Genomic DNA, 27,116 nt, shown 5'->3' with positions numbered 1-27,116 from the left:
TCACTGGCCGTTCCTCTTGAGAAATGTGGACAATCCTTCCCATTAAAATTTACAGCCTGAAGAAAAATCTACAGACTTGAAAAATTCAATGCACAGTCACTGTGACTCAGGATCCATTGAAGGTAGTGAGTTTGAGTGTTGTTGGCTTTTGATTTTAGTTTGAAGTTTTTCTGGGCGGAGGTGTTTTTGTGTCCAGATGGCATAGGATGCCAGTCCCACAATAGGGTCAAAGAGAGCAGAGCAGGCTAGCTCCCAGGGGAGCCAGGTGGAGTGTGTGCTGACCTGCCTGAGCTTGAATGGAGGCATGAATCAGTGCTTCTGATGCCTGATCTCAGAGGAGAAAAAACTCTTTCCTTTATCCCTTACAATATGCATACGGTAAGCTTCTGCCAGCAAAGGCTGGTGGCTGAACTTGCTAGGGTTGGGTGAAGATGTGGAATCTATTTTGCTGCAGCTTTAACCTGGGCTTTGTATTGTGGAAGTCGTATAGTATCCTTTTCCTGCTTTAGGGGGAGGGCAAACCTTAGCAAGAGTCAGTTATCTATTGCTATCATAGAAATGCCACAAGTAGTTGGCTTTAACAAATAGAAATTTTATTTTCTTATAATTTTTAACTTAACAACAAAAACAATGACAACATAGAGCTACATTGGCCTAGCGGACATAAAAGTTGTGCTACCAAGCCCAAGGTGGATGATTTTAATCTGCGGCCCTCAGGCCTCATTTAAATTTTTAAAATTTTTTTTTTGTCAGACATTCTTCTACATGGTATAGCACTGCTCTGTGCATTGCTGTACAGACATAACTCATGGTTGCTGTGATGCTAAACACTGATACTGTTGTGCCAAATGCAATTAACGGCTACCCATGGGCAGTGTTGGTAGAGCTTCCTGATTAAAACAAGCTTGGAAGCAGGAGTGGCATCCACTTCCGAAATGGCTTGCCTCCAGAAACTCTATGAACAGTGCTCAGGTCTTTGGTTCAGAGTCGCTAGGAGTCCTCTACTCAACAGCACTTAACAGCAACAACATAATTTCCAACAATAGAAGTTGCAATTCAGGGTGTCAACTCTAGGGGAAGGTCCCTCTATCAGTTTTGAAGGAAGGTTCTTGTTTTCTTCAAGCATTAGGTGCGGAGACTTCAGCTACATATTCCATATATCTTGGCCTTCCCCTGTGATGAAGAGCTTCCCAATGCAGGAGTCTGAGTCCAAAAAGACATTTTCCACTCCTGGCCATATTTTTCTTGGTGGTGATACTGAGGTTCCCACTGGCCACAAACTGGGGATACTCCCTTTACATCAATTAGAGCTTTAATGAGACTAAGGAGTGTTGCATTCCACCCTTTGTAGCTATCTGGTTTATAAAACCATGGGTAATCTTTACTTAGGTTCTACATGTTAACATTACCTGTGACTGGTGTGAGGGCAAAAGTCAACTCTTGACAGCCGCATTTGAGCAGAGGTGTTAGAACCAGGGGAAATTTCGAGGGACCCATATAACAGGCTTTGTTCATTGTCTATGGCTGAATAGTTAGAAATCAAGGAGATGCCCATGAACGCTGCAGATCTGATCTGAAGGGCCTGCTCACCTGTTAGGTATTCTCACCTTGGAACTATCCAGAGCAACTCTGCTTTAATAGGGTTGACAGGAGCCCCTTGTTGCCAGTCCCAACAGAAGCTGCGGGGTCCAGTGGTCTTTTCTTACTCATGTGTAAATAATACACCGTAAACTTTCATTAAAGACACAAAACCTTAAAAAAAAAAAGATTTCAATGTAAACATCTTTTTACTGATGGAGAAACAGTTCGAGGGCTCCAAATTATAAGATATTTGATCCAGAGCCCATTAACCTCATTTGTCTCATTAATGATTGCTTTTGTTCTTTGTTCTCTTGGCTGTCCTGCTCCGGTGCATGTCATTGAGAATTTACCTGCAGTATTCTAATGCTTAGCACCAATTCCTAAAATTTCTCCTTGTTTGTCTCATCCCAAAGGTCTCTGGGTGGCACAAATGGTTGGCGCGTCACTACTAACCAGGCTGTTAAAACGCAGCCAGAGGAAGGAACGCCTGGCAATTTGCAAAGTGTGCAGCCAAGAAAACTCTATGAAGCACGCGGAGGACATCTGTAAACTGCTGATCACCATTACACATGGAGTAACCAGGAGTCCATTAGATTGGCAACGCTATAGTGGGGCCGGACCATGAGCAGGCTCCCCGAAGCTCCCTGTTACGGGTCCCTGCTTTGAGCAGTCCCATTCCCGAATGGGGAGGGGGCGGTAAGAGGAGCCCTAAGGCGAAGCATCTTTAGACATGTTTGTTCAGGGAGGGGCAGCGCAGAGTGGAGTTTAGTGAGGCGATGGTACTGGGTAAGGGGTGTGGGGGGGACTAGGAAGCGGAAGGCATCAAGGGCTAGAGGAAGACAGTCTCCTAGAAGTTCACGATGCACTTCCGCAAAGCAGGTGGGATAAGGCTCAGGGAGTCCCTAAGCAGTGGAAGGCCTCTTTTGGTTGGAGAGCCAGCCCCGCGGCCGAGAGCCGGCGAGCGCTACGTGACCACCGCCAGCACCGCGCTGCGCCCCGCCCCGTGACGCGCGCACGCGGGGTCTCCCCCCATCCCCCACCCACGCCGTGTCCGCCGCGCGACTTCCGCCGTTCCCCGCCCCCTCTCACCCAGGGTTGTCCTCGTCCCTGCCTGACGTGTGGCACGGCAGCTTTGGCCTTCGCGGCCCCTGCCGACGGACAGAGGCAGCCCACCTCTGGACCGCGGTTCCCCTCGGTCCATGTGGCCGCTGCGGAGCAGGCTGGAGTAGGCGGCGGGCGGCGCGGCCGGGGCAGGCACTGTGGACAGCCCCAGGGGCAGCGGCGGGGTCCTGGCAGGGGCAGGACAGGGTTGCGGCGGGCGGAACGGTGTCTCCTTCACTTCGCCCTCCAGCCGCGGCACCTGCAGCTCTACTTTGAGCGAGTCGGGCGGCCTCAGCTGCGAGCAGAGCGGCGCGGCGGCCCTTCTCGGAGACCACCAGGTACCGGCCATCCGCGTCGGGCCCACCCGGGGGCCTCGGCCGCCGCAGCCAAGCCAGAGTCCTGAGCTCAACTCGGGGTCGGCCTGGATCCCTAAGATGGCCGCGCAGCCCCACGGTCGCTAGCCCCTCCTGTCCGAGACCCCCTCCTGGCCCCTTGACTCGTCCCCCACCCCGCCTTACCGCACTTCTTGTTCCTTCCGCAGATCTCTTCCCTCGTCTCGCCATGGCGACCTACGGGCAGAGCTGCGCGCGGCGTAAGTAAAGCGGCGATCAGCGGGTAGGACCAGGGGTTCCGGGGTTCCGAGCCCGTCCACCAATGGCCCACCCTCGCCCCCAGTCCCTTATCTCTGGGAATTTAGCCCTTTTTGGTAGCCCACCCTACTGACTGCCCTGGCTCTGGAGAGAAGGCTAGTGGATTTCTGGATGGAGGGACTAGGCTTGGGTGGTTGACCTGTGGCCGCATTCACCTTCACTTTTTGGGCCTGTCTTTTACGAATTGTAAAGGCTAGCCTTATTTTTTTTGCAGAATTCTACCTTTGAAGGAAGTAGATCCCTCAGCGATCGCAAGGTCATTCCACGCTCTCTTAAGGGCGTGGACGAGCCGTGTAGAATGAATGAGCTCAGATTGCTTGTCCTTAAGCTGCTCCGCATTGGGCGAGGCCTTGACTGCCATGAATATTTTGAGAATGCCATTTGATAGTCGATGGAGACATCGGAGTGAAACAGACGACTGCCTTCCCCCCCCCCCCCCAAGTTTCGCATGTTTAAGTTTCTGACTTATTTATTTCTCTGCCTACTCTAGAATCTTGGTTTTGAACTCAGTAAGGATACTCAAAGGACATACAGGTGGAGAGGGCCTGTTTTTGGTTTTGTCCTATTTAGTCATTCCTTGCCCTATACATGTATTTTTTTTTTTTTTAAATTTTATGTGTGTGTGTGTGTGTGTGTGTGTACGTACGTACGTACCGTCAAATCAGATCTGACTAGTACAAGAGGAGATTGTTCCTCCTTCTCCAGCAGAGCATCCGGTGGATTTGAACCATGCAGCTTTGGAATTGCAGTGCAGCTTCTTGCCACTAGGCCACCAGAGCTCGCCCCTATACATGTCTTTGTTTGAGTGTCTCCAGTTTTGTCTCTTCTGTAGAGACATTATGGCTACTGCAAGTTTAGGAAAGAAAGTTAATTTTTCGGTTTTGGAAGAACTTTTTCAAGTTCTTTTTTTTTTTTTTTATTATTTGTGTGTGTGTGCGCCGTCAAATCAGATTTGACTAGTACAGGAGGAGATGGTTCCTCCTTCTCCAGCAAAGCATCTGGTGGATTTGAACCGCACACCTCTGGGATTGCAGTGCAGCTTCTTGCCACTAGGCCACCCTTTTTCAAGTTCTTACAGCCATTTACTTTTAATTTTTTTCCAAAGCCCTTGTTTTTGAGGATGAATCTGCCTTATGGATCTTTGTAGATTTTAGCTTTTGGTGACATTAAAAAAAGAAAAAAAAATCCCAACAGGTTGAATTGCTTGTTTTAAACATCAGCAGATGGCTATGTTCTTGGACCGAAGGTGGAGGGAAAACATTAATACTGGAATGTTTCTTTCCACTAGCAATGTGCATTCCTCCATCCTATGCTGACCTTGGTAAAGCTGCCAGAGATATTTTCAACAAAGGATTTGGTAAGAAATTATTTTTTTAAAAAGTAAATCAGAAGTGAAAATGTGTATGTTTGAATCATCTAAGGAAACCAATGATTTCATCAGATTATAACTTCTTTCTGTCTGCTAGTGTAACTATCCATAGCTACTTCTACCCACACTTTGCATTCCAAAGTCTAGTTAAAAAGACATAATCTTCCAGGACTGAAGATGTGCTGTCCTTTACAAGTCGGTTTTTAGTATACAAATGCACAGATTTAAATTTTTTTCTCTTCAACACATTTTTATTTCCCTCCGAACATGGAGAATCTTTGCATCCTTTATACAGAAGAATAATTTAACTGTCTTTTCCTTTTCTTGAAGGTTTTGGGTTGGTGAAACTAGATGTGAAAACAAAGTCATGCAGTGGAGTGGTAAGTATAAGCTAGTTAGTAAATTCTGATGTGCCTTTATCTGATTTTTAAGCCCATAAGGTAGTCTTAGTTTTTGGTTCAAGAGGCAGAAATCTTTAATTATGTTTGAAGGAGACTATTGGTAGCAGGATTTGTTTTTAATTTGGATGTTGTTGTTGTTATGTGCCGTCGAGTCATTTGTGACTCATAGCGACCCTATGCACAACAGCCCTAAACCCTGCTCTATCCTGCGCCAACCGCACCGCCTCTGACACACCCATCCCGACTACCCCAGTCACCGAATCAATCCATCTCATAGAGGGTCTTCCCCTCCTGCGCTGTCCCTCCACCCTCCCAAGCATGATGTCCCTCTCCAAGGACCCGTCCCTCCTGGCAACATGTCCAAAGTATGTCAGACGAAGCCCCAGAATCCTTGCCTCCAAGGAGTAGCTTGGTTTAATCCTCTCCAAGATGAATCTGTTTGTTTTCCTGGCAGTCCATGGTACATTCAGTACCCTTCTCCAGCACCACAGCTCAAAAGCATCCACTCTCCTTCTGTCCTCCCTAGTCATTGTCCAACTTTCTGATGCATAACAAGCGATTGCAAAGACCATGGCCTGTATCAGGCGCACCTTAGTCTCTATAGAGACACTGTTGCTCCTGAGTACCTTTGAGAGGTCCCTAACAGCAGACTTTCCCATCGCAATACGCTTTTTGATTTCCTGACTGCTTGTACCAATAGGAGTTCCTATTTTCATTTGGTGTTTTGCTGTATTGTTTATTATATACACATAAGAAACTTTAAGACATCAGTCACATGCACTTGTTTTTACATAGTAAAATTACAAGTTGAAGGCAGAGAACTTGTTACATACTTGTTGTAACTTTCTAACCCTGTTGGACTTCTGGGCTATACATGTTCAAAACTTTTCAAATGTAGGAATTATTATAAAATGGCCATATCCTAATATTCTTCTCTGAGGAATAATTCCACATGTTTTATTAAGAAAAGAAATTTTGACTTGAATATTTTGACAGATTGATATGTTGGTGTAATTTTTCTTTGTTATTATTTTGGGGGTGAATGAGTATAGTAGATACATGCACAATATTGGTGATTCATACAAGTTATTGCTAACTCTTAATGTATATAACTGATATTCATTAAATTAATTGTTGCATCCTGGACTTGTTGGGTTACTGGGATTTTATAGTGGTTTTACCTGACACTGATTTTCTTTGATTTGAAAGAAAACGTGGGTATCCATTTGTAATTGGATGATTGATTTGCTCAAGTAGAGTGGTGAGAGAGAATTATGGTGATCAGATAAGAAGCTGCACTGCAATCCCAAAGGCACATGGTTCAAATCCACCAGCTGCTTCGAGGGAGAAGGCAATTCCCCTTGTGATTGCCTCTGAAAAGCTGATGGCCTCTGGAAAAAAGTTGGAGGGTCGGCTTTGAGTTTGTTCTGATTTGACAACACACAACAACGAATGCGGCCACAGGTCAACCACCCAAGCCCTTAAAATTTTTGCAGAGTATTGGTTGAAATACAAAAGACTTTAAATACAAATACTAGATTGTTTTCTAGTTATAGAGAATAAACTTTAAAGAAGGGAATATTCAGAAGTCTATTAAATAGTAGATTGTTTGATAAACCAAAATATTGGCCTTATTGTAGATATGCGTAGTTAGGGTAAGTCTTAGGGAAGTAAGTTTAAGATCTGAGGGGTATATAATGGAGCTCTGGTAGCCTAGTGGCAAGAAGTTGCACTGCAGTCCCAGAGGTACGCAGTTTGAATCCACCAGATGCTCTGCTGGTGAAGGAGGGGCAATCTCCTGTACTAGTCAGATCCAATTTGATGGTACACACATGCGCGCGCGCTCTCTCTCTCTTGCTCTCTCTCTCTCCCACACTCTCAATAGATAGATGGATGGATTTACTTCAAAAAGCCTGTTATTGACCTACTACTGTGTTTGCTCCTAAGTCAAACAAAAAACCTCCTCTAACTGCCACCAAGTTAATTCTGATTCGGCTCAACCCTGTAAAAAAGAGTAGAATTACCTATGAGGTTTCCAAGGCTTGTCATCTTTATGGAAGCTGACTGCCATGTCTTTCGCTTTGGAGCTGCTGGTGGATTTGAGCTGTCAGTCTAGTTCTTAATGGCAGTATACCTTAATCATAGCATCACCAGAGTTCTTTTGGTCCCAAGTAAATACAGCAGAATCTATGTTGGAAATAAAAGTGGTGATAAGAGTGTAAGCTCAACCAGGACTGTCAACTAGTTCTCATCCCACAGGATGATGTTGGTTTGTATATTGAAAATTCTTGTCATGTAAACAACAGTCTGTGGATTGATGATTAGTAGTAGTTGGGGCCTCAAGAGTCATTAGTTCAGGATTTAAAGTAGCTGCTCTCAGTGAGGGTCTTAAATCTTCCAGGCAGCCCCGTGAAGTGCAAGTGTTGGTCTCTGTCTGGAACGAGAAAGGAAGGAAAGCAGAGATATATAGAAATAATTTGTACATAAGACTGACCACCTGAACCTCAATTTCCACGACCTTGACACCGGAAAAACTAGATGGTGCCTGGCCACCAGTGCTGACAACTCTAGCAGGGATCACAAAATGTCCTGGATAGAGTAGGGAGAGAAGTAAAACAAAAATACCATAAAAACCAGGTAGAGAAGAGGAGCCCCGAGTCTGACCTTCAGTCACCCTTCAGACTTGGACCAAAACTCATCCTCTTAGTTCAACTTTCAGGCCTGTGAGGGGAACAAAAACACCAAGGAGACACTTCTTAGAAATGTATACCTTATACACCTGTATAAGGTCAAAGGGTAGCATTTGTTAAAAAATAAAGCCCAGCAAGTGAAAAGGATTGGATAGAAGGATTAATTGAAAAGAGATAATAGGGAAGGAGAAAGTGAGAAGAGTATGGTTACATTGTGGGTATTGTAGGCTAATGTCATAAAAGGAAGTATGTAGGAATGGTTGAGTGGAAAACCAATTTGATTTGTAAACTTTCCCTCAGGTCACTGTAAATGCCTACAAGTTAAACATGTTCATTCTTAGATGCAGGATTCCCCCTCCCCCCAATTTTATTGTTGTATTGAGAAAATACACAGTAGAACATACACTGGTGATGTAAATGTTTTACTTTGATGTAGTCTAATGTAATAGTAGACTTTTACAACTCAGGAAACTTGGAGACTGTCGTCTCAGTGTTGTTTCAAAAGTGATAGTTAGAATTGGACTCCTAACTTTATATTTAATATTTTTGGTAACAGTTCAGTGCTTTTTTGATAGATATATTGAGTCCTCTACATTGACTTATAAAAGCATCTTAATTTCAGGAGAATCTGTAGAAGAACTAGGAATTTGGGTCAGTTTAACTGTAGTATAAGCAATAGCACAATGTTATATAGTATGGAGTCGGAACCAACTCATAGCTGACCATCCAGCAGGTTTTCAGAGGCAGTAAGTTGCATAGGAGAGTGCTCATTTTTCTCTTGCCGAGCAGCTGATGGATTTGAACCTCATGCTGTCAGGTTGGCAGCACAACTCTTTAACCACTAAGCCACAAGAGCATTCTTTTAATACTATAGATGCTTTGATTCTGAATAAATTGGCTTCCCCAGCCCCCTTTGCTAGTTTTTTTTTCTTTTGTAGGTTTAAAAATTTGTGGTTCCAGTTTTCTTTATTTACTGTTGGCTTTCCTAAAGCCACAACATAGACATTATTAAGCAAATTGGAATGTTTCAGAAGGTTTTAAAATATTTTATCTTAGAAGATTTGAGTTGCCTACCTTTATACTGACCCTCATGAGATTACATTTCTGGATAGTTGGAAACAAATTTTAAATTTCACGTAAGTCCTCTCCAATCAATAGCTTGCATTTCAGTTTGTGTGCAGTTAGGGATTTGCAAGTCATTCACACTTGATAGAGAAGAAAGTTACCTAAAATACGAGGGATTGTTCCCTCCTGTGAGGTTGGTTTGTTGTGTTTTTAAAAAGTTAGATTCAAAGGGAGCTCTGGTGGCCTAGTGGCAAGAAGCTGCATTGCAGTCCCAGAGGTATGTGGTTCAAATCCACCAGATGCATTGCTGGAGAAGGAGTGGAAATCTGTACCAGTCAGATCTGCTTTGATGGGACACACATGTGCAAAAAAATAATAATTTTTTTTTTTTAAGAAAAGCATCTATTATGTGGAATATAGTTTTATATGTGCTAAAACCAAGTTGTATAAATCTTCTATAAATTCCGCCCTCTACTTTTAATTTTATGAGAATGATTGACATGAAATACTGAGAATACCAAAAAATTTTTAGAAAAATCTTTTTGTTCATGGCTTGGTAAGCATTCTTCAAGAATTTTCAGCGGTATTGTGATTTTACCACATTTGAACACAGCTTACAGAGCAAATTGGGTTTCCATTCAACAGTTCATACACACTGTTTTGGTACCTTGATTCCTGTTCCCACATTTTAACAGCACTTTTCCCATTTTCTTCCTGTGTTTCATCTCCATTTGTCCTTTTTTACTCTTTCTACCATCTGAGCTTTATCTCTGCGCACCTGCAGTGCTCTTGACCTTCCATGGTTGATCATTTTAAGAAATGCTCGCTTTCTCAGGATTACCAGTCACCTTCTAGGTCTGTCTGTATGGCTGAAAGTTGAAGTACAAGGTTAATTTCAGATCCAGGCTTGCAGAGACTAAAACCCGTGGTCTTGGTTTCCACCCGTTGCCAGCCTGGTCTTTTTAATGATTTCCATTTAATTCCATATTCTTGCTTTGTATCAGGGTCCTTTTATTGCTGTCCCTTTCAGAGATGCCTGAAAGACAGAGCTGTCAGACAAGTGGTACCCAGGTGCTATTTAGTTCTTGTTTTAGGGTCATGAAGATTTCAGGTAATTTTTTTTATAATAGAATATCACTTATACATTTAGATTTTTGAATGATGACGTCTATATTTACCATAGTAACCTGTTTAGTATTTGATTCACTGTTGTGTAGAGCATGCATCTTTTTTTATTTTCCATTGATTTTTTTTTTTTAAAATGCCAGTTGTCTCGAAGATGTTTTCTTTAAAGGTAGTAGAAATTGTCATTTGGGAATTGATTATAGTTAATTTTGATTGATGAGTTGGGAATATAAGCTACTTGCAGACAGTTTTGTCACTGGTATATGAAGCAGTAGGAGGAAGAGGAATGTTGAGGAAGCTAAACAGGAAAAGAATACTGGTGAAATAGTGATGAGTAGATGGAGTGTGGAGAGGGTATATTCATCTAGGCTTAGGAGAAAATTCACGAGATTATTTTTTTCTCATTAGGAATTCTCAACATCTGGTTCATCAAATACAGACACTGGTAAAGTTACTGGGACCTTGGAGACCAAATATAAATGGTGTGAGTATGGGCTGACTTTCACAGAAAAATGGAACACTGATAATACTCTGGGAACAGAAATCGCAATTGAAGACCAGGTAACTCTTGAAAATATGCCTTAATTTTTAAACTATGTTCTTTTTGCGTGGCCAAAAAAAAAAAAAATCTGAAAAAGAATCTTTTTCTTACCAAATAGATCTGCCAAGGTTTAAAATTGACTTTTGATACTACCTTCTCACCAAACACAGGGTAAGCGTGTACATTTTTATGCACTTGAAATTTGAAGGCATTTCTCTTCTGTGTGTTTTGGAAAGATACATATTTATGAATCAGTAGCAGCAGATTTTTATTTCATTTTTTGAACCCTGGAATTGCTTTTGGCTTGCTCTCAAATATTTGTCTTCATTGTGGTACTACCTTCGGGTAATGAACATGCCTCTGAGAGGCTTTTGTGACTGACTGCACATAAATCTTCCCACTGACATTAGTTTTAAGACATTTTGTTCTTTTTCAGAAAAAAAAGTGGTAAAATCAAGTCTTCTTACAAGAGGGAGTGCATAAACCTTGGTTGTGATGTTGACTTTGACTTTGCTGGACCTGCAATCCATGGTTCAGCTGTCTTTGGTTATGAGGGCTGGCTCGCTGGGTACCAGATGACCTTCGACAGTGCCAAATCAAAGCTGACAAGGAATAACTTTGCTGTGGGCTACCGGACCGGGGACTTCCAATTACACACTAATGTGTAAGTGCTTGCTTCATGTCTACCAAAAAAGCAAAGCCTCTTGCTGCACATTGGTTATGACTCGTAACAGCCTCCTAGGACAGAGTAAATTATCTGGGCTAGGGTTTTAGTGGGAATTTTTGCCTCTTTGTTAATGATTGAATAATAGTATAATGTTCTTTCCAAGGTTCTGTATCTTTAAGGAATTGGTTTGCCACATCTTTTCCCATGCATCAGCCCAAGGGTTTGTGCCACCAGGATGCTGTCCATAACATATCTGTCTATAAGATAGTTTTAAAATTTATAAATTTTAAAATTATACATGGTAAATACAGGAAAATACTACTAAGTAGAGAAAAATTCTGCATAGTTCTGCTACTTGGTATATATAATTCTTGTTAATATATTTGGGCTTATTCTCCCAGTATGTATGGAGAGGGTCTTGGTGGCACAGTGGTTACTGTGCATGGTGGCTAATGGAAGGGCTAGAGGTTCTAATCTGCCAGCCATTCTTTTTTCCCCTTTAATACGTACTTTATATTGGTTTGCTTACTAAGTTTGTATACATGGTGTTTCACACTATACTTCATTCACATTGTTTTTTGTATAATCATTCCCACTTGTTAAGTTTTATAAAATTAATCTTCATTGAACTATGCCACCATTATGGTCTTTCCAGATCCCCGCCGGATCTTTCCCATTTCCTTCACCCCATCTCTCTACCCATCAAATTGTGCGGCCCTTTGATTTCCTTCCTGCCTATTCTCACCCTTCTGCCCCCTTCCTCCACCCTTTGATCCTCATACATGTGTTACTAGTTAGCTTTCTCGTTCTACAATAATGGTCTTATACAGTTCCTCCCATGTTAGGTAGTGATTTAAAAAAATCATTTCTTCTGTGTGCTGTGTAGTATTCCATCGTGTGAATGTACCGTTATTTCTCAATCTGTTCGATTGTGGTTGGACATTTGGGGCTGTTTCCATGTTCTTGGGATGGTGATTAATGTGCATATGAACATTTGTGTACAAATCTGTGTCTCAGTTCTCCTTTTTTTGGGGGGTATATTCTTAGTAGTGGAATAGTGGGTCATGTGGAATTTTCATGTTTAGCTTCTTAGAGGAGTTGCCAAACTGCCTGCCAGAGTGACTGTCCCACCAACCCATTATTGGTTTGCTTTCTTGTTAAAACTTTGCCACTGCTAGCCTGCCAGCCATTCTTTTGGTAAAAGATGTGGCAGTGAGCTCTTTTAAAGATTATGACCTTGGAGCAGAGGATTCACGAGCGATCCTCAGGCAGGGCAGAGGAACCTCTGGGTCTCCTCCCTCTTTCCCAGTTCAGAGAGGGGAGACTCCTGCATCTCCACTGTTTGCCACCTCTGGCACTCGAGCCATGAGGAAAGCTGATGGTGCCCCTGCTGATGGAGCAACTCTGGATTGCAGAGGCGGCTCTGCTCCCCGTAAAGAACACCAGCAGGGACCATGAGACCTGTAGCTCCCCATGCGCCCTACAGCTCCCCATGCGCCCTACAGCTCCCCATGCGTGTGGCTCAAAGGCCTGGCAGGTCTCCCTCTTCAGTGGCCTCTTGATCCACTGTGTAGGCGTCCTGGTGAACACACTGCTGTAACAGCAACAAGCCTCTCTGGGCTCGGATAGTAGAGGATCACCTGCTGCTCCTCTAGGGCAGACAGCTCCGCTGGGACCACTCACTCCATCGTCCACCCCAGGTACCGGCAGGGCTCTGGTCCCATCATTCCCAGGCACTCCAGTGATTACAACCTCATGTTCCTGAAGCTGGGCAGACCTGCAGTGATGGGAGCCCGAATCCAGACCCTGCACCTGCCCTACTAACGTGTCCACTTCGGAGAACAGTGTCAGATTGCTGGCTCAGGTACCTCATCAGCATGAAGAGTCAAGTATAATGGGCCTGAGATGCTCCAGGGTCAATATCCTGAGCCATAAGGAATGTGATGCCTTCTACCCTGGTGTTGTCACCAATAACATGATGTGTACTGGACTGGAACAGCGCTAGGATCCTTGCCTGAGGGACTCAGGTGACCCCTGGTTTGTGATGAAAGGGAATCCTTTCATGGGTTGTTGACCCCTGGGGCTCTGTCCAGCATTAGCTATCTAAACTCAGATCTGCAAATTCATCCTCTGGATAAGGAAAACTATGACATTCCAACTGATGCAGATGTTCGTTGTCTTCTACCTTCTCCCTCTAGCTCCCCCACTGTGGATGAGATGTTCTCATCTCTGTTGTTCCTGCTCCCTGTATGGATTCCTTGTGTACACTGCATGAGCATGGTAGCACACCAGAAAATGACCTTGGAAATTAAGGGCCTTTTTTCACTTGAGTGTGTGTTCTACACTAAGGTGTGTCGTGGTGGCATGGCAAGGATATACCTTGATGTGTTTTACTACCCCTTGTTACTGGATGGAGTGCTCTGGGGGCAATCAGTAAGGAATTGTGCTGCTAGTCTACCTGTCAGTTCCCAGTCTCAGAAACTCGATAGTCAGCTGTGAATCTTTTCCGATTGGAAGGCAGTGAGTTAGATTGTTTTTGGAGATAGGCCGGGAAAAAACCTTCCAGAACTTGGAAGCTTTCAGTGAAATACTAAAGCTCTCTATGGGAGCAGGTGTATGTCCATGTAAATGCAATGTCAGCCTAATTAATGCGTTAGAGTCTATTTTTACATTGTCTATTCTAGAGTTAATTTATAATATCTTACAGCAATGATGGGACAGAATTTGGAGGATCAATTTATCAGAAAGTGTGTGAAGATCTTGACACTTCAGTCAACCTGGGTTGGACATCAGGAACCAATTGCACTCGCTTTGGCATTGCTGCTAAATACCAGTTGGATCCCACCGCTTCCATTTCTGTGAGTACTGCTTTGGGTTTCGAATGGGATTTTTGGTTGTTGGAATTAAGCTTTGGTTATAGTGTGTTGACAGTTTGAACTCTGATTTACGTATTTCTCAGTTTACAGACAAATTGAGGTTAGGATTTGGAATGCTCCTCTTTATCCATGGAGACATTAGAATTGACTTGCAGGCCCACCCAGAAGAGCTTGTTAAACCTCACAAAATTACTCCGTTAACATTGTGAATAAAAATGAGCATTCCCCCAAGAAAAGGAATAAAATAATGAGCCCCAGACTGTCTCATGCAGTACAGTCAGAACCAACATGTAGCTGACCCTCCAGAAGGTTTTCAAAGACTGTAAATCACATAGGAGGAAGGTGCCCATCTTTCTCTAGTGGAGCAGCTAGTGGATTTGAACTGCCTTGCCTGCCTTTGGTTTGTCAGTCCAATTCCTTACTCATTAGGCTACTAGGGCTCCCTTCAGCCTGTTGGACCCAAGAAAAACCAGTGTTTTAGTCTAGATTTTGAAAGTAATCCCTAAAGCAGTTGATGAAAGAATAATCTTTTTTGTTTGTGATTTATCAAATCTCTTTATATTTGATCAAAGATTAGTGTGGTATGCCATTTTGCATATGAAATGAGCAGAACAAGGCAAAGGACTTGCCCTGCTATTCAGGGGGCAAAGGTGGAGCTAGGACTGGTGACTGTCGATTTCCTGTGTGGCTGACTGACCAAGTCAGCCAGCACTGCCCAGTCCTGGTTTTAGCACTGAAGGTCGTGACTCCCAGGAAAACTTCCTGGTCACTGGTGGTTCATGAAGACTTGGCTTGAGTGCTGTTTATGACTTGCTTTTACAATTATGTAATTTCTTTCTCTTCTTTGGACTATTTTGATGTTAGACATTTCAAAAGAATGTAGAAAAAGCCTCCCATTTCAGGCACACTTGAACATCCTTCACCAACCTCAGATTCTTGGGTGTTATTTCTGCCTGAAGTCATAAAGGGTTGGGCTAGGAGATGGTACAGGATCCAAGAGTGTAGAGGAGCTGGCTCCAGTTTCAGGCAGATCAGCAGCTGTTCCTCTGTGTCAGTTGCTTACAGGTCAGGGACTGCCTGTACTGTATGTACTGGGAATGAAAGAAAGTTAAACCATCCGTGAGTTATTTCTGTTACATAATAAAGTGCTCTTCATTCCTAAGGACAATATTTTGGTAATTTAGGCACTTAAACTCTAGCTACATTCTTGTTTTATCTTAACACAGTTTTAATCAGAACAGGAAGCACCTCAGCCTTTTTTCACTTTTTTTCCTGTATGTATAGGTCTGATTGTACTGAAGCAATAAAAACCTCAGGATTCACTCAGCACTATTCTAAGGTCTTCATTTTCTCTAAGTATAGTTTGGCCACTTTTCCAGAATTAATGCTAGGGGAAGATACGGCTCTCAGCTACTAGCATTTCATAGTATGAAATGGAGAGGAACCTTGAGACCAGTGTGTCATTTACTTCTGAGGTTAGTTGGGAAATGGATCTATCATTTCCTACTTGATTACTCCTGTTGTCATCCCAGTCGAACAGCACCTGGAAGCATCTCTTAATACCCCCAAAGTTCTTGTCTCTAAGTTCTTGATTGACTCCTAAAATATTTGACATTTATACCTACTGAGGTATGAGATAACCACTAGTAGGGGAATTCTTAGAGATCTCAAATGTCGACTTATGAAAACTTTTTAGCTAGGCCAGGTGAATAGGTGCCATTTATGACCACAGTTTAATAATTGCTTTCCCTGCACTGGGCTTTTTTTTTTTTTATGACATTATGAAAGAATAAAGTCAGTTTCCAAATCTGTTTTATTCCTAGAAGCTGGTTTATCTTTTAACCTTTGTGCTCAGAATGCTAAGGAGCAGGCGTTAGAGATGACCATAGAGTCTGACGAGGCCGCCTGGATGGCTGTCAGAGGGAGGTCTGTCTTGGGGGGCAAGTGCTTCCATTTACCTGGACACACTGTAAGCGGTCAGGCAGCTGCCTCTCATGAACATTTACAGTTATAGAAACTTGAAGGGGAGAGAGTGCTTTAAGTCGCTCTTGACTCAGTTGGCCCTGGATAGGCGGTGGCTTACTAACGTTAACGGTTGTAGAAAAAAATTTGAAGGAGTTTTCCTTAATTATATCTGTTCACCAGCGTTCCTTCCAGCCAGTTTAAAGGTCTGTTACAGGCTTAAAATATTAGGATCGTGCAATCTCAAGTGTGATCTAGTGGGGGGTTTGAGAACATGAGGTGAAGGATTTTTAGTTTTGGCAATTAACATTGATGGTTTTCATTCTTTAAGAAGAACCCTGAAAGTAGTGATATGTAATACGTACTTATTTAAACTTCAGCCCTCACAGTGCTGAGACTGATGTGTTCAGGTGGTTTACCAGGTGGGCTGCCTCTTAGCCAGGTTCTGATGTACTTGGTAAGGGTGATTTTATGTGTGTGCCTAGGTTCTGGTGCTGGATAGATAGACAAATTGCGGTCTGGGACGTCTATAGAGTTTGGGTTTTACTGAAAATTTGATTTTGCATTCAGTGAGTTAAGAATTAAATGATAACTGGTCTTTGGCTTAATAGGCAGTGTTAAATTGTACTATCTCACATGAATAAGAAAGCTGAACACTTCATAATTTCATAGTAAAGGAAGTATGCAGAAGATAATGCCTCCATTTAAAATTTTTTGTTATAGTTGTTTTGCATTTTTATTTCAGGCAAAGGTCAACAACTCTAGTTTAATTGGAGTGGGGTACACTCAGACTCTGAGGCCTGGTAAGTGTCCTTAAAGATTGATGTTGTTGGGTCTTTAAAATTATTTTTGTTTCTTCAGGTTCTTTCTTTATGAATTAGGCAAACAGAACAGTTGGGGGGAAATCCCAACAAACTCAACACCCATTTTACCTATTTTTTTTTTTTAGCTCTTAAAAATAAGACAATAGTTCCCTCATCACCTGTCCTCTCTAAAGAATAAGGTTGTTCTGCACAGTCATGATGCTGTTTTGTCATTAATTCCCTAGTATTATTTAATCACTCCTTACTGAGTTTTCTTAGTCTAGGTAAAGTGTCTTATAGTTTTTACTACCCAGGAGTTAATTGCTTTTTGTTTTGTCTCTGTAATCTCTCTTATGCTACATAGTATCTTAAACATAGATACTTTCTGGAACAGTATGTAAATTTCTGGGCAGTCCTATAAAACTGCAGATTTTACCCCCAAAGCATGGTGATGAGTTCTGCCTTTCTGACAAGCTCCTGGGGATGGAGGCTACACTGCTGCTAGTGCTTAACTTTTTCTCCTCTAAATAGAGACTTCCACCCCCTCCAATTTTTTTCCTTTAGAATATTTGAAAGCTAAGAAATACTCAAAGAACAGTTCACCAGCCATTAACATTTGTCACATTTGTTTTACCTCTGTGTCCAATCCTCTATTCAAATAAAAAAAGGTAGTATTTATGGGAGATCTGGTGGCCTAGTGGCAAGAAGCTGCACTGCAATCACAGAGGTTCGCAGTTCGAATCCACCAGATGCTGTGCTGGAGAAGGAGGGGAAATCTCCAGTTGGATCTGGTTTGACGGTACACACATAAAAAAGAAAAGGAAAAAAAGTGCTTAAATACATGTTTGTTGCCTATGTAATTTTCCTATATGATTTAGGAAAATGCCATGACTTAAGAAAATGAACATTCATGCAAGATCCAATGTAAAACCCTAGCGGGAAAGTGATTAAAGGGCTCAGTTGCTCAACAGAAGAGTTAGCTGGTGAAACCCACCAAAACTACTTAGGGGGAAAAATATGGCAGTGGGTTTCCTTAAAGGTTTACAACCTAGGATGCTGTGGGCCAGCTCTACTCCAACCTGCAGGGTCACTCTGATTGTAACTTGATGGCTGAGAGGTTGGGTTGCTTTGTTTATGGTTTTTTTTGAGAATGAGCGTGCTCATTGTTTGTTCTCCCTTTCCTCAAGCTTCTCTGTTAACCTGCCAAGGTTGATTTCTGTATATAAACTTTTCCTTTTTGTATTAGTAGTCCTTTATTTTTGTATTAGTAGTCCATAATTGTCCTTTTATGACTGAGTTGTCTGGCAGCAGCATCATTCTGGTTTTATCCTTGTTGTATAGTATTTCACAAATTCTTCATTTTTTTTGTGCTGTGTAATATGCCGTTGTGTGAATGTACCAGTTTCTTTAGCCATTTGTCTGTTGTTAGACATTTGTGTTGTTTCTCACTCTTTATTAGTGTAAATAGTGTTGCAGTAAACATAGGTGTGAGTATGTCAGCTTGTGCTGTAGTTTTTATTTCTTTGGGATATATACCTAGTAGGATTGCTGAATCAAACGGTGTTTCTATTTCCAACTTTTTAAGAAAGTGCCAAACTCCTTTCCATAGTGGTTGCACTGTATTCCATTTCTAAACAGTGTAAAAGATTTCCATTCTCCACATTCTTGCCAGCATTTGTTGTTTACTGCCTTATTAAATATTGCTCTCTAATGTGCCTGGAGTAAGGTGATATTGTTGCTTTGAATCTTGGTCCTTGGAGAAGGACATCATACTTGGATAGGTAGAGGGGTCAGTGAAGTGGGATGGGTTTGACACAGTGACTGCAACAGTGGGCTCAAGTATAGCAACGATAATGAGGATGGCACAGGATAGGGCAAGGTTCTGATCCATTGTTCATAGGGTTGCAATGAGTCTTAGTTGACTCTGGCACCTAACAGTAGTTAATGAACTTGAATATTTCTTAATGAGGTGGTTGGCCATCTGACTGTCTTCTGTGGTGTAAAGTGTCTGTTCATGTCTTCAGCTAATTTTATAATTGGGTTGCTTGTTTTTTTCTTGTTGAGGTGTTTCAGTTTTCTGTAGATGTTAGAGATGAGTCTCTTGTTAGATGTGTTATTTCCAGATAATTTTCTCCAGTCCATAGGTTCTTTTTGGAGGAGACTTGTTAAATGTAAGGTTTTTGCTTTTATGATGTCCCAGTCCTCTTGCTTTATCCTCTGTTGATTGTGATGTACTATTTTTGGTAGTCTTTTTTTTGCCTAGGAGCTTTGGCTCAGGGCTCCTGAGTTTGCCCTAATTTTTTCTTTGATCTTTAGTTTGGTTTTATGCCAAGGTCTTTGATCCATCTTGAATTAGTTTTTGTTGCGAGGTGCAGATCTTGTTTCCGTTTTCTGAGAATAGGTAGCCAGTTTTATCTGCACCATATTTTACAGAGACCGGCTTCCTTCTCTTAATGGAGCTCATCTTTTTGTCAAAGATCAATTGTCCATAAGTAGTAGGATTTATTTCTTGTTCTCAATTTTATTCCTTTGGTCAACATACCTGTTGTGTACAGGTTTGGTTTTAATGTGTAGTCTAATTTCAGTTTTCCCCCAAAATGTCTTATTTTTTTCAGCCTTTTTAATTTATTAGATGTTAGTATATATCCTAGAGCATTTTGAATGAATGTATTTATGTTCTGTGATTTGGAACCCTGTTTACATAGGGCATAACAGATTATGTTCTTATAAATAATGCTATAAATTAAGAATAAAACAAGTATACATAATTATGACTAGGTATTTGCAGAGAATTTCCAGCTAGGGTCTTATCTCCCTAGTACTTATCTAGTACTTTTTTCCTGGTAAGCATTGTGGATTCTGTTGGTAGTTGGAATTCACTTTGGTATCCCAGCTATTTCCAGGTGCCCTCTGGTGACTGGCACTAGTAGATCAATTGATGGGCTAACAGAGCCATAGGCTTTTCATCTGGGGTGGTTATTAGAGAAGACTTGGGATGCTCCTGGAGTGTCTAGGGTTGGCCCCTCATGGCTGGCTGGGTTTTGTTTTGTTTTGAATTTCTTGCAGTTCTTTTTTTTTTAATTTTTTTTTTATTTTACAATGGTTTACCTATAAAGTTTGCATATATTCTGTCTCATGCTGGATCTCTCCAAACCCCCACCCATCAAATTTTGTGACCTCTGCTCCCCCATCCCCCCTTAGATCTTCATACATGTTTTAACGGCTGTCTTGTGTTTATAGGTGTCAAGCTTACACTGTCAGCTCTGGTAGATGGGAAAAGCATTAATGCTGGAGGCCACAAACTTGGGCTTGCCCTGGAATTGGAGGCTTAATCCGGCTGAAGACACCTCTGGGAATGGATATCAGAAGATTTGGCCTTAATATATTTCCATTGTGACCAGCAGGCTTTTCCCACTCTCCTCACAAAGGTGATCAAAACAAAGGATGATCTAAACAAGAGCTGTATTTTAAATATTTAGACAGTTACTTGTTTCTAGTTGAATTGGTTATCTGTCTAGTTACCAATGCTGCAGCCTTGCAGTCACCTATACATTATTTAAATGTATTTAACTGTTAAATGCGCTACCCACCAGTAATGAAATAGATCTTTATGAAAACTGTGCAGTTGTGTGCATGTTGGTTTTTATGTTCCTTTTAACATTTGGTATTGCCATTAAATGAGACCTTTTAAGATGAGGTTAATATTTTTTGTTAAATTCAGCCTTCATTAGAAATACCTTTAGTACCTACTTCAAGGATTTGCAGAGTTAAGGCTATGCCAGGTAGGGTCTCGTATCTAACCGGTACTTTTTTCTGGTGAGCAGTTTGCTGTTTACCTATTATTTGTGCCACAGTCAGTGTCCCCAGAGTGATCGTGCACATTTTTTAAGACAACAATAAAATTAATATGCCTTTATACACTTCATATTGTAAGTTCGTATAGCATTAAATCTTATCATTGTTAACTCTAGAAAGCCTTGGAGAATAAATCCAGAGAAGCACACACACACACACACACACACACACACACACACACACACACAAACTCACACAAACTCACTCACTTTTTCTCTTTCTCCCCTTCCCCTCTATCCCCCCCCCCCCCCTTTCCTGGGAGCTCTTGTTGAAAGTGAGGGAAACATACTAGGTCCTAGATGGGTTGACTGACTCAGAAGTCATTGCTGTCAGTCAGAACCAACTCACAGCTGACCCTGCGGTAGATTTTGGAAGCTCTAAATCGCAGAAGGGGAAATGTGTGGGCTCTCTTGTTAGTAGGGGAAAGATGGGCAGTCTCCTCGTGAAATTTACTGCCTCTGAAAACCCACTGGATGGTCAGCTATGAGTCAGTTCTGTCTTGATGGCAAAGAAACTTTTGTGATAATCATTACTCATTTGCTTCCAAGAAGACACCAGACTTCAACTTGGGCCTAGGAATGAGACATGAAGCAGCTCCTTTGGCCTTTATTTAATGTTGTCTTGGATATGAATGATAAGAGATTAATGTATGTGGTTTTGATGGAAGAGAAGATCAGCAAGTTTTCTGATGGGAAAAAGGTCATCACCTTCTGATCAAAGGTTGAGGACAGTTTGTAAAATCCATACTGCTAGACTACTGGAGTGCTAGATTCTTACTGAGAATAGAAGACAAGACCAACCAGTGCTTTTGAATTGTGGTGTTGGAGAAGAGTATTGAATATGCCATAGACTGTCAAAAGAACAAATCTATCTTAGAGGAAGTGCAACCACAGTGCCCCTTAGATGTATCACATACTCAGGTTAAGTTGTCAGGAGGGCCATTTCTTACCACTGTGGGCTTGACTCTGGTGGAGGTCTTAACGATGCAGGATAGGGCAAGGTTCAGATCTCTTGTAGTGAGCTATGAGTTGAAAGTTGACTTGATATAAAACAGACCTGATATATGACACTCTGGAGGTGGTGTCCATCGGAAGGTCCAGCAAACCCAAAGGCTTAATCCTCTGGTGGTTGGAATCTACCGGAGCAAGTTAGGCAGTCTTATCCCATGTGATTTACAGCCTCCTGAAAGGGCCAACCATTGACATGATTCAGTATCTATGAGAGAGACCTTAAGTACACTTTGATGTTTATTTCAGTTAGAATAAGAACGTGCAATAAAATGGAATTCAGTACCTAAATGACAGATGCTCAAAATAGCCAGGTGGAAAAGAATTTAGCAGACTTTCCACAGATGCTCCTCCTGGTCCCACTCCGTTTGTACTAAGGAACTTACTGGAATGACCCATGTTAGATTGGTTTTCCTTAAGGTCCCCTACAAAAACGAGGGAGACCTAGAGGCTTCGTGTGTGGTAAGGAGTTGGTGCACCCAAACCAAAGGTACATCTTCTAGTTCACCAGCTCCTCCGTTGGAGGAAGATGGGCAGTCTCCTCCAGTGTGAGCTACTGCCTCTGAAAACCTGCTGGAGGGTCATCAGTGGATTGGTTCTGCCATGACTACACACCCACAGACATGTGATTTAGTGGTAGAAGTTTGTAATTTGAACCAGGACCATTAATTTTAGTCAGGGCCTATTTTTGCAAGGCAACAAGGGAAAGATGTCTGTGCAAACTGGGAAAGCGCCTCTTAACAAAAGTGGAGGCTCTGGCCGATGGCCTTCAGCTCCGAGGACCCTGTGGTTGACTTCTGCCAAGGGGAGTTTGGTGGCCTGGTCCATAAAGGTTTGTGCTGCCGACTTAAGGGCTTGTGCCTCTGGCAGTATCAATCCCCCAGTAGCTCCAAGGGAGAAAGATGGACAATCTCCTGTGTGATTTCAGCCACAGGAAACCCAGTCGAGGGAGAGCTACGAGTAGGTTCTGGCTGTCGCAGTGGCTTTGACATCCTCTTCCCCCACCCAGTTCTGGAGAAAGAAATTTTTCCTGGTGACTGCTGGGCAGGCAGGAAACCAGGCCTGCCCCAGCATGCAGAGCTCACACTGAAAGTGAGCCGCTGGTCCAGCACTTTTGGCTAGAGTCTGGACTTCTGTTTGAACAGTACAAGCAAGCATCCTTGGGAAAGAGGTGAGTTTATGACTAAAGCCTCAGATTGTCCATAATGTGACATCTCAGGAGCAGTGGACTCCAAGTCGCAAGTCACTATTGTGAGCTCCAACTGCTCCCTCTACTTCCGGTAACCTCCAGGAGCCCCCCGAACTAAGAAAAACCAAATTCAGGTTGAATTCTACTCCCATCAGAATGGCGACCCCGTGGTTAGAGCAGAGCTTTAATGGCTTTCTCACTGTAGCCTGTGGGAGCAGATCAGCATGCTTTGCAGCACTACTGAGCACATCTCCCAGCTGGCCCAGCCATTTAGTCCAGCACTGTCCCTCTGACCTACCTGGCAGCCCAACCAGAGAGGTGAAGCCTGTCTACAGGCTTAAGCCATTTCTTCCTGAGGCAGTGGTATTGGGAAGAATAGCCGATCTGATCTTATGGACTTGGGAAGATAGAAATGAGATAAAGTTCCTGGCCTGAGGTGTTCAGTAAAACCTGGTTTCCTGTCCACCTTTCCTTATGGATAATGATGCTGGAAAGCCTAGAGCAGGTAACATCATCCTTGGGGGGAAATGGCTGCTTCTCACCTCCCTGGCCAGGGGTCTCCAGTGCCTCACCTTCCAGGCTTCAGGAAGTGGGTAGAAATTACATATTTAAGTAGAAAATACAACCTTAAGGTCAAGTGGCCTGATTCTCAAAAAGTGTTGCCCCTTGCCAGTGAGGCTGAAGGGCTGACACAACCTGCAAGTGCCCATTGTCCTGCACTGCTGTGGTTGGAACTGGTGTCCCTGTGGTCCCTGCTGCAGTGAACAGGGACTTCACCTGCCCTTGTTCAGAAAGCATGGACAAGGTGGAGTGCACACACCCAGCCCTCAGTCTGTTGGATGTTGAGTGGCACAAACGATTAGCACTCGACCAGTAGGGTCCTATGAATTGGCGACTAGATGACACCTCGTGACAGCGTCTTTGACTAGTGGAGGCACCTTGGAAGATTCTGGAAGACCACAGCTTGAAAGCCCTGGAGAGCAATTCTCTGCACTTGGGCATGAGTTGGAATACATTCACAGCAGTTAACAGTAAAGTCCAGGGGTGGGGTTCAAACGTCCCCTGAGGCCCCCTTTTGCAGACGAGCTGCCCTCAGGAGCCTCTTCTCCCTTCCGGGCGTTAGTGCCACACGCAAGCTCGGTAGAGTGTGCTCCAGGCCCTGCTTTATTGGTTTAAACTGCGGGTGGGTGGCCGGAGCTCCAGGTCCTTCCCTTGAGAGAGGTAGCCCTAGATCTTGAAGGCCAGCGTGAGGCCGTCGCCCAGGGGCAGGAGGCTGATGTGGACCCTGGCGTCTCGCAGGATGCGCTCGTTCAGGTTCCGCACGCACTGGGCCTCCAAGTCCTGCTGCCGAGGCCTTAGCACCTCCCCGTGCCACAGGACCTGTGGGGTGGGCGCAGCTGTGAATGGGGGTGCCACCAAGAATCCCTGTCAGGGGGAAGCCTGGGGTGGGGCTCTGAGACAGGAGGAGGAACAGGGAAGGACAGGGTCCAGCCTGGAGAGACACTGTCTCCCCTCGACCCTCACACTGACGATGGCGAGGACGCCCCCGGGTCGCAGCAGCTGCAGGCACCGCTCATAGTAGGCAGCACAGTTCTGCTTGTCCGCGTCCACCACCGCCACGTCGAAGGTGCCCGCCTCGCCCGCGGCCAGGAGCTCATCTTGTGGAAGGACAGGAGGGGGTGAGGTCGGCCCCGTGCGCTCCCGCCTAGCCCTGGCCGCCACCAGGAAGTGCTGCATCCCACAAGGCCGGTGCAGGCCAGGCTGCCGGGGAATACCACCCCGGCTCCCTCAGCCTGCCGCCTGGCCACCAGTACCCCTGCTGGAGTGTGGAACCGGTCCCTCCCCGCCGCCAGGCCACCAGAGCCCCGTCTGGAGAGTGGGCTCCCTGCCACGCTCACCCAGGGTCTCCAGCGCGGGCTTTAGCCGCAGGTCGATCTTGTGCTCCTCCTCCGCCTGCAGAAGGGGGGACACACCATGAGGCCGGGCTCCATGCCCCATGGGGCCGGTGTGTGTGTGTGTGGGTCACTCACCTGCCTCCACAAGGGCCGCCCCAACTCTGGGGGGCCTGCGTCCACTTCGCAGGTGACCACGCGTCCGGCTGGGGGCAGGGCCAGTGCCAGTGCCAGGGCTGAGTAACCCGTGAAAGTACCTGGGGACAGGGCATCCACATGCTCAGACCCGGCGAAGGTTGCCCCCCACCAATCAAGCCACGTGTTCCTACCTAGGTCCAGCGCCTTCTTGGCCTTGATGAGCCGCGCCAGATTGGCAAGAAGCTGGGCCTGCTCACAGGTCATCATGGAATCCCCCCGCGGCTGCTCCAGGGTCAGCTGTGTGGAGAAAGAGGTTCGCACCTGCCCAGCCAACCGCCCTCCCAGGCCCCCAGTGTCCGCGGCGGTGGGTGTGGCCGGCGATGACTGGGAACACGTCCTCAGGGGTCACCCATCGCTCCAGCCCGGGGACCAGAAAGGGCCACTGCCATGTCCTGGAGCGCACAGCCACGCGGGGCCCGCCCTGCTGACCAGCCGTAGGCTCCGCAGCGCTGGGTGCTCCCGCACCGAGCGGCTCCGCAGGTACTGCCAAAGGGGGCTGTCCTCCGGGGGCAGCAGGCGCTTCTCCGTGCGGGGCCACCACGGGGCGAAGCGTCGTCCTGGAGGAGGGTAGAGCAATCAGGGCGCGAGCCCTGAGAATCCGCAGGCTCGGCTCCCGGACCCGGCCCTACACCGTCCCCCGCGCCGCCCTCCACGCTCGGCAGCCTGCGAGCCCGCGCACTGCTCACCCAGAAAGAGGCCGGTGGCGAAGGCAGCTCCCAGGGCGGCCGAGCCCAGGGCCAGCGTGGTGGGCACAGAGAACCGGGGCACCGGCAGGGTCATGGTGCGGCCGGGAGGCAGCTGCGGCCGGATCACGTGGTGAGTCGGGGCCTCCCGGGCCGGACTCGGACCCGCCACCCAGCACGGCTCCGCCCTGTCCAGGCTCAGCTCGCGTAGCCGCGGCCTCGGGCGCCATCTCGCGGCCGCGCAATCTCGTTTCTGGACCAGTCCAAGCGAGCCGAAGGCCATCTGGTGGCTGCTCGCGGAACTACGTCCAAGACGGGGCGCTTGCCTTTTATCGCGGTCAAGGTTCCTCCATCCCGCGTGGTTCGGGGACGACTGGGTTCTGGAGAGGGGACCTGGAGCGGGAACGAGTGTTAGCAGCTCTCTAGATTGTGCTTCTTCCTTTTCGCCACTGTTTCTCCTGAGGCCATGTGTAGTTGCGGGGATAGCATCCGTGTAGAAAGTGATACAAAGTAAAAGTGCCTCCAAGAGAATTGGGCTTTTCCTGGGATGCACAGCGGTATCAGGTTGATGGAGAGAAGGACCTGCCTGGGGGACACAATCGAGAAGTAGAGCTCAAGAGTGCTGTCACGGGTCTGTTTGAGGGACAGTTAGCATCCTGCCTTGGGTGTTGGATGGATGGAGTGTGCTCTGGGCGTACTGGTTCCTTCAGGCATTGTGAATGACACCAGCCAGATCCCAAACCCAGGCTGGCACACAGTAGGTGTTCAGTAAATGGAGTGAAGAAGGGTGAAGTCTTGGGGGAGCAGGGACCTACTATGTGAAGGCCTTACACTCAGAGGGCTGTAAATGTTACGTTAAAAAGACTCCAAAGCCAAGAAGGCTGAAGGCCTCCACTGGTGTACTGCAGAGGAATGCGTCCAGTTAGTAAAGGCATTGACCAGACCTTGAGTTAAAGCCCAGAGGCAGGCTTGTTGGGGGGTCAGGGAGAGAGGAGTCTGGCCCAGGCTTGAGTCAGCTGGACAGAAACCGTGGTCTGATTGGAACTGCTGGGATCCAAGGAGCACCTCCAGGAGGTAGAAGGTGACATGGTGGCAGGTGTATGGAGTGAAGTCCAGCCTGTACTCAGAGGCAGGAGTGAGACTGACCTTTGACAAGTCAGCTGGCTTCCTCCAAGCCTCAGGCCCAGGCTAGGGGTCAGTGGGAGGCCTGATGCCCTGTGCCCTGGGAGGGTACTGGGTGGACCCCAGCTGACTCCACTTTTGCAGGTTCTTAGGAAGAAGCTTTTTGCCCTTCATCCTTTGACCTCGGAGGCTGGCTTGGCCCTGGAAACGTTTCTATAAATATGACTCTGTTTGAGGACTGACCTTGCTGAGCACACAGCAGGTGCGAAGTGACTGTTCTCTGAAAGCTTCCTGGAAGAGCTTCAGGGCTCCTTGCTCAGCTGCCTGTGACAGTAAAAT

At 45.1% G+C, this 27,116-nt stretch overlaps 2 protein-coding genes and 1 pseudogene across 3 annotated transcripts; 2 read left to right on the top strand and 1 right to left on the bottom strand.

The window, feature by feature from the left end:
* The first annotated feature begins 2,904 nt into the window (after positions 1-2,904).
* Positions 2,905-20,453, top strand: VDAC2 (voltage-dependent anion channel 2). Of its 2 annotated transcripts, XM_006887501.1 has the most exons (10): positions 2,905-3,020; positions 3,224-3,274; positions 4,621-4,689; positions 5,032-5,081; positions 10,391-10,543; positions 10,642-10,694; positions 10,960-11,187; positions 13,898-14,048; positions 16,774-16,831; positions 20,072-20,453. In XM_006887501.1, the coding sequence occupies exons 2-10, from the start codon at positions 3,244-3,246 to the stop codon at positions 20,161-20,163; spliced, it is 885 nt and encodes a 294-aa protein (XP_006887563.1). In that variant the 5' UTR covers positions 2,905-3,020; positions 3,224-3,243; the 3' UTR covers positions 20,164-20,453. The 2 variants fall into 2 exon arrangements, with proteins under 2 accessions (XP_006887563.1, XP_006887564.1); XM_006887502.1 differs by lacking the exons at positions 2,905-3,020; positions 3,224-3,274 and adding an exon at positions 3,640-3,694 and having other exon boundaries at positions 4,618-4,689; positions 20,072-20,163.
* Positions 12,569-13,465, top strand: LOC102873627 (annotated as a pseudogene).
* Positions 20,454-24,109: 3,656 nt separating the features above from the next.
* Positions 24,110-25,752, bottom strand: COMTD1 (catechol-O-methyltransferase domain containing 1). The gene is made up of 7 exons (XM_006887500.1): positions 25,659-25,752; positions 25,402-25,529; positions 25,104-25,209; positions 24,913-25,031; positions 24,781-24,835; positions 24,407-24,540; positions 24,110-24,262 (listed from the first exon to the last, which is right to left on the bottom strand). The coding sequence occupies exons 1-7, from the start codon at positions 25,750-25,752 to the stop codon at positions 24,110-24,112; spliced, it is 789 nt and encodes a 262-aa protein (XP_006887562.1).
* Between the last annotated feature and the right edge of the window lie 1,364 nt (positions 25,753-27,116).

The sequence above is a fragment of the Elephantulus edwardii genome, unplaced genomic scaffold (assembly GCF_000299155.1).
Source record: "Elephantulus edwardii isolate Elephantulus edwardi_28Jun2011 unplaced genomic scaffold, EleEdw1.0 scaffold00058, whole genome shotgun sequence".
NCBI lineage: Eukaryota > Metazoa > Chordata > Mammalia > Macroscelidea > Macroscelididae > Elephantulus > Elephantulus edwardii.
Note: the sequence above shows the minus strand (reverse complement) of the source record. Positions and strands in the feature narration are given on the sequence as shown.